The sequence below is a fragment of the Apaloderma vittatum genome, unplaced genomic scaffold (assembly GCF_000703405.1).
Source record: "Apaloderma vittatum isolate BGI_N311 unplaced genomic scaffold, ASM70340v1 scaffold37207, whole genome shotgun sequence".
Classification (NCBI taxonomy): Eukaryota; Metazoa; Chordata; class Aves; order Trogoniformes; family Trogonidae; genus Apaloderma; species Apaloderma vittatum.
In genome coordinates, this window is record NW_009726293.1 from 40,697 (window position 1) to 51,190 (window position 10,494).

General features: G+C 45.3%; 1 protein-coding gene across 1 annotated transcript in view; it reads right to left on the bottom strand.

Annotated features, from left to right (window-relative positions):
- Positions 1-7,435, bottom strand: part of LOC104276789 (mitogen-activated protein kinase-binding protein 1-like) — a 43,835-nt gene extending 36,400 nt beyond the window's left edge. The window contains 5 exon segments of the mRNA XM_009873221.1: positions 128-310; positions 1,108-1,245; positions 3,453-3,623; positions 6,675-6,732; positions 7,329-7,435. Of these exon segments, the coding sequence (XP_009871523.1) occupies positions 128-310; positions 1,108-1,245; positions 3,453-3,623; positions 6,675-6,732; positions 7,329-7,435 (657 nt within the window).
- Between the last annotated feature and the right edge of the window lie 3,059 nt (positions 7,436-10,494).

Consider the following 10,494-nt stretch of genomic DNA (forward strand, 5'->3'; position numbering starts at 1 on the left):
GCAGAGACCCAACAACTTTCACTGCTGGTGGTCCAGCATCTTGCGCATCAAGCGCCCTTATTATTTGTTGTTCCTGCTCTGCTTCAGCAGGCACAAATACTGCAGGACAGGAGGATGGAAAACTCACCCTCAGCTCCACCCACTTGTCTAGCAGCCTTTTTTCATTGAATTCACAGAGCAGGCCTGAGGATGTGATACAGAAGGTGCTGTCAGCTTTTTTGCCCCTTCCACAAGCCACGTCTGCAAAGAAGTTGTTCCTCAGTTCTCCGAGCAATCCTGAGCGACCTAACAAGGGGACCGTGGCGTTGACCTATCAATAAAAAACAGTTTGTTAGAAACAGAGGGAGGCACTCCAGGCAAACAGATGTTTTTCAGAACATCAGGCCTTGAGTGCTGAGGTGCCTCAAAGAAAGAGAGCTGCAAAAAACCTACAAGGAGAGGTAGTGTCATGTTTTACTTGCTGCAGACCCACTGGTGGCACAGAACACTATTAGTGCCACCAAAACTGCGCATCAAAAAATACAAGCCAGAGACAGCAAATCAAGCACTGGAAGAACAGCCCTTCCAATCTGTGATTTACACCAAATGACAAAGCAGGGTCCAAACATAAAGTAGGAACACCTGTTCATGAGCACGCAGAACAACAATCGTATGTGGATTCTGTTCCCTAGAGAAGAACAGAACAGTTAAAAGTTTAAACACTTCAGCTGATGCATGAAAATAACACTCGCAACCTTCTGAGATGCTCACGCCAACACCAAACAGCTCTCCCCACCTCTGTGCTCCAACGGGTTCAATGACCACAGCTCTCTTCTTTTTTTTTTTTGTCCTTCGGTATACGTGACTATGAAAGAACAAGTGTGCTGCTACACAACTCCAGAAGTCATGCCCCTACTTCATCGCAGAATAAAGACAAATTTTGGTGGGTTTTTTGGTGCTACCAGCCCATGGGAAGACTGAAACTTGAGAGCCAGCAGTGGAAGGCTATCCTTGAATCCCAGCAAAATGAAAGCGTTCCCACTACCCATAGCTCACTGGAGCAAAACCGACTCTGTTGTAAGATGGAAATGCCCGTTCACAGTTTGGCCTTGATGCACCTTCTCTCACCTTGGAGGTTTTGCTGTCATCCAGGTACCAGAACTTGATGTGTCGATTTCCAGCAGTGACAAAGTAACTGCAGTCCTCTGAGAACGACACGGCTGTCACTTTACTTGAGACTTTGTTGGCTGCCACTACAATGTTTTTCTGGAAACACAATTGTTTAGACAGCTTAATTTCTTTGATCAGAAGCAAAGGAAACCCATTTCAATTGCAGGCACATAGCCAGTACAAGTGCTGCAGCAGGGAAAAGACAAGGCCCAAGCTATTCCCCATTCACCCCTGAATACAACCTTCCCAGTATTAGCGGGGAGCATCAATTTGGAGATAGTACAATTCACATTTACATTCAACTCCACTTCCACATCTGGGATTCCACAGACTGGGATTGAGAACAAATCAGCAGGCACTAGTGCCAGCAGGAACTTACTATCTGAGCCATGATAAACATGTTGGTTTTGCAATCACCAGGAGCTCAGAGCAAACCCTTTCTAAACAGCACAAGCATATGTAGGCCAGCAGCAGGAAAAGGTCCCCCAGCCTCCAGGCAGCAATGAGGGGAAGGTGGGGAACAAGTATTTTCCACAGGGAAAACAGTACGAGTTCCTCCATAAATTCTCTTTAAAGACGTGCCTCTTTATCAAAAGACCCAAAGCACAAAAAAAGACCATGCCTGTATTGGAAGGGACCAAGCAAAATCTGCTACACCTCACATGTGCTCCTCAAAACGTCAAAGAGTTTGGGAAAGGAGGAAGAATGTGGCAGGGATGGAAAACCGGAATGGACATTGCCTGAGCAGAAGAGTCAGATGGCAGGATCTCCCCATCCACAGCACCAGAGCTCAGTTTCCTCCCCTTGCCTTTCCCTAGGGGCTGGTAAAACTGAGAATAAAATAAGTTTTCCTCTCTGCCCGTGGCGGGTTTTCAACCACGCAGCTTCGCTGAGAACAGCGCATAAGCAAGGGAAAACAACGCTACTTGTACTGTACCACACATGCCATTCATGATGGCCATCTCCAAGTCTCTGTTTTCATTTGCCTTAACTAGAAAGAATCAAAAGGCTGAGTACTCATTTTCAGTGCTGACATACACATGTTTTATCACTACACAGTTCAGCTATACAAAAAAAAATATCAAGGTCAAGCTTTAGCTCATGCAGAGAGAACTAACAGTGAGATCTTAAATTACTGCACAGGAAGCGTGATGAAGAGAGTAACATTAAATGAGCACAGACTCAGAAGCTGAAAGAGAATAGAAGGCTCCAGGAAGACCTTACAGCAGCCTTCTGGTACTGAAATGGGGCTACAGAAAAGATGGGGAGGGATCCTTTATCAGGGAGTGCAGTGACAAGACAAGAGGTAACACTTTCAAACTGTAGGAAAGCAGATCTGGATTAGATATGAGGAAGAAACTCTTCACTGTGCAGGTGGTGAGACACTGGCTCAGGTTGCCCAGATAAGTTGTGAATGCCTCATCCCTGGCAGTGTTCAAGGCCAGGCTGGACAGGGCTTTGAGAAACCTGGTCTGGTGGGAGGTGTCCCTGCCCATGGCAGGAATGTTGGAACTTGATGGTCTTTAAGGTCCCTTCCAACTCAAAACATTTTGTGATTCTATGATCATGTGAGATACAAAAGATGCATTGAAGCATTGGGGTTTTTTTAAATTGCATCTCTTAGAGAGGGTTACAGCACCTAATGAGGCAGTGGGAGCTGAATAAGTGCTTAGCATTTATTCACACAGAAGACTCCAAGCCTACTGACAATAAATATTTATTTTCTTATATACAAACAGCACATGCTGAGATGTTTTCTAGAGAAAAAGGCATGGGCTTTGTTTCCACAGAGTGCTGCCCCAACCCAGCGGCAGACAGAGTGACCTCCATCTGCTTTCACCCACTGTAATTTCTCTATGTTCCCTTTCTCAATCATCAAGGGATCAGAGTAGCACAAACCCTGACACAACAAAACCAAAACAAGCTATCCACTACAGCACAAACAAAATCCCTGGTTGAAGACAGTTTCCTTCCTCAACTTCATAAATTAGTTTTAAATAAGCTTCTGAGAAAACACACGGCTTTGACAAAGTTTCAAAGTCCAGGCTTTCCTGGCTGGACTGCAAGATGTCACACATCTCCAAGCATAAAGAATCTCCCTTCACTGAAGTGACTTAGACCTCCCCTAAGGGACCACAGCTCTCTCTCATGTCCACATTTGTCTGTGTCTATGAATGTCAAAACAACAACAGAATTTAAAAATAGCAGAAAGCAAGATGGAGCTCAGATAGTTTACGGTCTGATTGTCCACTCTTCTCAGTTTAGCCACACCCTGTGGTCCCCCCAACCTCCTAGAGACTTACCTTCCATGACCACACGTTGACAATCATGTCATGCTGGTACCCCACTGAAACGATGTACTTGGAGCTGGGGGAGAAGGCTACACAGGCCACACCATACTTGTGCTCCTGGAGCTCGGCCACCTGGGCTCGTTCAGCCACATCCCACACCCGAACTGCTGGCATGTGCCCACTCTGGAGGGGACAAAAACAGACACAGGACAGGAAATGTAACCCCCAAGGTCAGTTCTGACAGATTCAAACACCTAAATGTGCAGGGGCTTGAAGAAAGATGTCAGGATGGTGCACTCACTATAGGGTTAGAGGTTCTTCTAATTCTTTAGAGCCCAGGTTGAGGCTGACAACCTAAGGAGTACACACATCTCAACAGGTCTCTAGAAGAATTAATACAATCTCCCCTGCTTTAATCCTTTTCTTATGCTACTCGCAAAACAGCTGGAGACTAGAACAATCTTTTTGATCCCTCATCTTTGCAATGGGAACTCACAGCCAGCTCAGGAAAAGGATGATAATAGATCCTATCTCTGGATTCAGGGAAGCAAAAGGCCCTCACATCCCCTGCACTTAACACAACACGGACATCTGAGATCTCAAGCCAGGTCATGCCATGCGAAAACATGACAAGGCTGCTGTGCTAAGTGTCACACGACATTTGAGGGAGGTCTCTGGGAGACCAGCAGCCTCGTTTCCATCACAAAGGTAACACACAGATGTGTGCTGCCTGAAAGTGTATAGGCAAGGTAGAGTCAGAGAAAAAGACAGTGAAGGAACAGAGCCCTGGTTTTATGCTTGTTCACCAGAGAAGCAGGAGGTCGTAGACTTTAAAAATGCCAACTCAGCACCTTCTGCCAGACAAGTCTATTCTTCCGTTTAGTTGTTTGTTACTAAACCAAAATTAACACGATGCACAAGATGAGCTGAAATATTGGCCAAAAACGTGCCCGATGGGTAAATCCTACTCAAAAGCCTCCTCATGATTTCTCTGTCAAAACAGTAGCCTGCAAGAGAACATATCCATGGCAACGTGGCAAAATGGTACCTTTCCCGATTGTGTGGGAGAGGCAAGTCTGATCACAAGGAGAAATCGAAGCTTTAAAAACCTCAGAATTGCGCATGTTTTAACCGTCTTGTTCCAAAGCTTTGCCAAGCTTGTGGCCTAGAAAACCACCGTGGTCACATCGTGCTGCAATTGGTACAGCTCTCCCTCCTGCAAGGCTGAGCTCAGGTCTCAAGGTGACTGGCAAGATGTTATGATGAGCTGAATCAGTTGCTCTTCAAAGCAACTGCTGTACTTACACACATGCAAATATGTGTGTGTGTGTATATATATGTATGTATTTCTCAGCATCTTGGCATACACCCCAAGATCTTAACCAACTGAACTCGTATTTCACCATTTAAGAAACGCTCACCAGAAGTGAGCTTGGTGTGATCCTCATGGATAAGGAACCTATGCCTCCATGGGGAGAAATGAAAAAAAAAAGAAAAAAATCAATTTAAAAAAAATCAATTTTCTTCCAGATTTGAAATACATAAAATATGTTCAACATATAAGGCGGCCAAGGACTAACCTCCATGTTCTCCCTCCTGAAAAGCCAGCTGGGCAAAAATCTCAGGTGTTACTAGGCAGAATTAGCACAAGGCTGTTAAAAGTGAGTTTGACAAAGTGAACTCAAAGTATTTCCCTATGGGACAGAGGCTCAACCAAGACAAGACTGCCAACACCGGCAGGGGACACTGCTACTCTAAGTAATAACTCAAATGTCAGACACGTGGGAGGATACCAAAAAAGAGAAATGGTTTTACAACAGGACAAGAGGAGACATGTTTTGCAACAAGGCAAAAAAACCTCAAAACTTTCAAGTGTAATTGGAAAGGTGCGTGTAACTGGAAAGATGCATTTTTTTCTTTTTTGGAAAATGAAAATTAAAAATCTGAACTTGCTATTTACCCCTATGAAGCTTCAAACCAAAAATTTTGAGTTGTTAGTAAGAAAAATACCAACTTCATTTTTCATCATTTTTCCTACCCCACATGAAAAGGATAGAGCACCAGAGATTTAAAGAAAAACAGAGAAAAATAAAAGAAATCACCAGAACCATAAGAACTGAACACCAAGGAGGAAAATAACCCTATATATTATAATTTTAATATTAAGGGGTTTTTATTACATTAACACTTCTAGAGTGTAAGGAGCCATTTCAACAAACTACAGTGATGAGACCTCATGCTTTCACTAAAAAATGAGTAACGATCTCAGATGCTCTGATGGAAAATTTGTGTTTACTTTTTCTGTGTCAAGGTAGCTTCCATCCCAAAAGAGTGCTCATTCCACCCCTGGCCTGATCCGTGCAGCATTCCAGCCCAGGTTGGGAGACACCCAGTGACATGACAGCCTGGGGATCTCTCAAGCGAAGAGCCACCGCCTCAGCAGCTCCAACACAGGGCTGTGATGCACTTCCCTGTGGCTGAGGCTCAGGAGGGGACTCGTTTCACACATGCTCCCATCCCCATGTCTTACAGAGTCAGAGAAACTAGTAGTAAACTACCATTAGTAACACACACGAGCAAAGCGGAGCCCAACACTACAGGGGACTAGTCAGCATTTCTGCGGATTTCTGACATCCAGCAATTCCAGCGTCATGACACAGCCCGTGTCTTGAACTCCTAACGCAGAACAGACACACGATGCACTCATGTTTATCCTCCCCTTCGGGCATGTTTGGGAAGAGGAAGCAATTGTCACTCCCAGTCAAACACACAACGCCAAACCACAGGCATCAGCATCTTCTGTCACTGTCCCTAAAGCTCCATTCCACAGGCACTTTTCACTTTTTCCACAACACTGTTACTGGCTTCAGTCACTTCTTGAAATCCTAAACAGACAACACTAAATGCAGACCAAGGACCATCCAAGCACTCTCCGTTGATTTTCGAGTAGAGACAGGTTGTGTGTCCTTCCACTTATTTTCACTCTGCCTTCAGCCCGCAGATGCTACCCCAGAAGATCCGTCCCTCAAGTTGATGAGAGACAACATGCTAAAAAAATGCAAGAAGGAGCACCCAGAGCCACCCATAATCCAGTAGGTCCACCCAGAGATGCAAGACTGAAATAAATTTGCCTGTGTCAAGATAGCTCATGGGCTTGTTTTGTTTCTTCTAATACACTCTGCTCTGCTCCAAAATGTGATGGATAAGGTGTGCCCTCACTCCTCTCACACTTACCTCTCCTGTAACCAAATATTTTCCATCTGGAGAGAAAGCAAGTGCTGTAATTGTTTTCCTAAAACAGAGAAAACGACACTGAGAAACATTTCCAACATATGATTTCATTTCGATACGTCATGACTGGGGAGTAGGTTGAGCCAAACTGGAAAGAGGCTAAAATTACACATAATAGCCTGACACAATGGTTTTGCTTTACCAGAGGTCTAACACTTGCCATGGGGATTCCCGGCTGCCCATGTCTCAAGCAGCAAGCCTACAGCACTTGAAAGGTCCTAAAAGTTGATGTTAATCCTTGTGCCTTTACTCCAGATGCAGGACCATGCTCCAGTCCTGGTTTCAATAATGAGGTCATAGCTTTAGGTGGAGGGGAAAAAAACAAAAAGAAAAGCCAGATACTATGAAGTTCTAATAAGACGTCCTCTGTGCCACGTCTATCAGCAGCTCCTCATGGGACCACAAGGCTTACGAGGTGGTACCTCGTCAGCAAGAGTATCTCATCTTAGAAGGAGCTGGAGTTACATCGACAGGCAGCCTCTTCCCAAAGCATCTCTCAAGGAGGGGATTTAGCCTGGGGCAACAGTAGCTCCTGCCCCTCACTTAAGCCTTAAAAACCTCCCACAGAAAGAAAGCCCAGCGTAAAGCTTCACTCACCTGGAACTGTTCAGAATATGGTGTTGCTTATTTTTTCTAGGGTTGAACAGCACAACAACACACCTAGATGGAGGAAACAGAAGAACAGAACGAGTTGACATGACCATGTGTATAAAGAAAACCAAAGAGGTACCCTTGCTGGCAGAGCAGCAGCAAAAGCAGCCCCAAAATGCTATTTCATCTTCTAATCTCACAGACTGAGCTGGGGTTAACCAGAAATCACAAAGAAAAAGAGCAGCCCAGAGGGGAATTACCTGTGTCTCCCATGTTGAGGAGTACCATGTGCTAGTACCATAACTACACTTCTAGCATCTGGGAGCCCTGAATCTCTGCTTGCTGAAGCTGAGCTCAAGAAAGGTAAACCATGAAAGGTTGTGCAACAGCCCTCATGGACCCCCTGCTATAAAAGAGCCCCTTTGTATGTATTGGGCACCAAACCTCCATGTCTAGAACAGAATAACGTGTTCAGGAAGAAGGGAAGAGGGGGTCTTTCAAAAAAGGTCTTGAGGGGAAGAAGTGGAGGTAGAGGCGCTAAATTTCTGTGTCTGGCCATAACGTTAGACAGGACAGAAACAGTTGAGTATAGCACAAGAAATGGCTGGAAAGTTGAGAAGTGAAGCACATGACACCAAAAACTATTAGCCCAAGGGTTATCCGAATAAACAGGGTTATCTGAATAAAGGGTTAAACAACTTGAATAAACAACTTGCTCAGCAGCCTGGCAGAAACCTCTCAGCAAGATGAACTGCAAAAGCAAGCAGTAGTAAACTCCTGGTGAGCAATAACATCACCTCCATAGGGAGCAAAACAGTTGCTGACTGGGAGCATAACCAAAGTGAATAAAAGGAGGTAGAACAGCAATTGCTCTGACAACATCGTGCCTCATCTCTCAATTCACCTCTAAACCAAAAATGTTAGGTTTCGCCTATCCCCCTGCTAGCACACGCTGCCAGAGCTGGGAAAGTCCCAGGGAGCAGTGGAGGACGCCCCTGCTCCACTGCCAGCAGCCTTGGTTGTGTTGGGGATGTCACCACCGCGCAGGGGCTTGCCTTCAACACGCATCAGGCTACAGGCATCAGGACAGAGAACTAGAGGAGCTGGCCTGAGGCAGCCAAGCAGAAAGGCAAAACCGAGGCATCACAGAAACCTCCCGCAGCACCTCACCTACAGACCCCACCAACATTTCAAGATAGGTGGTGCTCAGCCGCACACAGGACCGAGCATGCCTTGGCACCCTGCTGCCCAGGACAAGAGTCGCGGCCTTCCAGGGCCCTCTCCAGCAGGTGAGGGTGAGTAGCGCCGCAGGCACAGCTCAGGGTTGCCAGGGACCTGCGATGTCTCTGGCTTCTCCTTGTCTTAGTCCGGGCAGCTGTCCTTCCCCTTGGCCTGACTGGGCTACCCTGCCAGAAGCAGCGCAAATTTTGAAATGGAAAAGAGAGGCGAAAGGAGGACTGACACACCAAGACCTCACGTTTGGAGTCCTTGGCTGAAGCCGTCACACTCCATTAACATCGCTAGCTCAAAGCGGGCACCATCAGAGCGTGCCAAAGCTTTAACCTCTAAAGCACCAAACATCCACAAGACACCCCCTGTGGACTGCTCTCCTCCTCTCCACTCACACCATTCCACCTCATCTTCTCCACTCATGCCCTACCATGAAGGCCAAGGCAATAAAGCCACCAAACTTTTTGGACAGTAAAGGCAGACAGACATGGCTGGAGATGTAATCTTGCGAAAGAGCAGGGAAAGTGTAAACAAGCAGTTTGTTCAGACTGGGACTGATCCCGCTGCGCTTTTTATCCCGAGGAACCAATCTGGAGAGTTTCAAGTCAAAGCTATGCTATATATTTCTGAGGGATTAGTGTAAAGAAGCAGGTGGTTTGTGATCCATTAACAAGTCAGGGGAGGTTAAGCCTTGCAAATCATGAGATATGAAATAGGAAGTTAGCAGATGTGAAAACCTATCTAATCCCAAGCCTCCAGCTAATCAGAGAACCAAAGCAAAACCCCATTATGTGCAGTTGCATAGGGTTAATGGACCAAAATTCATCTCAGTTATGACGGGGATGAATTGTGCTCAAAATAAGCTTCAAAAAATCAGGAAGAACAGAGAGAAGACATGAAATCCTAGCAAAGACTTTCCCCTGCAGCTCTTAAATTTAAATTTCTCTTTTATTGCGAAGAGCTCTGTAGAAAAACAGGACTTCAGCGAAGAGAACACAGTCTAAAAAACACAGGAAAGATGCAAAATACAAACCACGGTCTTCAAACCAGGAAAGCAAACAAACTCCTTCCTAGAACAGTATATAGTGAACCATGAAGGTCTGGGGCTTTGCCATTATTAACTTGCACAACAAAGCCTTTGGTCACTTACAACCACGAATTTCAGCTCAGTTGCAGTCTGGAGCAGGCTGTCTGCCAGCAAGCACCCTCCCTCCTTCCTAGCCCTGGGCCAAGTTCAGAGCTTATGGTGAAGCTAAAAGCCACCCAGGTCACACACAAAGGAAAATCAAAAAAAATCCACTCCAAAAGCCACCTGGCTTCTAGGATGAGAGGTAATGGCCTCAAGTTGCACCAGGGGAGGTTTAGATTGGATGCTAGGAAAAATTTCTTTACTGAAAGAGTGGTGAAGCATTGGAACAGGCTGCCCAAGGCAGTGGTGGAGTCACCATCCCTGGAGGAGATCAAAATACATGTAGACGTGGCACTTTGGGACATGGTTTAGTGGTCATAGTGGTGTTACGTTGACAGTTGGACTTGATGATCTTAGAGGGCTTTTCCAACCTTAATGATTCTACAATTCTAGTGCCAGAGCAGCTGTCACAAACACAGATATTCTAACTTTAAGACAACCGTATGCTTGATTCACGGAATTTGACCTGTAATTCATAAACTCCATCTGGAAAGCGGGAAAAATAAATCACAGTATTTCCTTCCAGGTCAGCAAGCATTGATTTAAACCAGAAAAAGATAATTTTAACTCATGGACCCAGTGAAACTAGATTGCACATTGTCATATTGAGTTGTAAGCTAATAATTAACATAACTTGCTAATTGGTTATGACCTTCTATGCCAATAAAGACACTTAGCTGGGATAAACTAGCCTTCTAAACTTGAGTTCTTAAATTGACAGATGGATAAAGAACTGGTTGGATGGTCGCACTC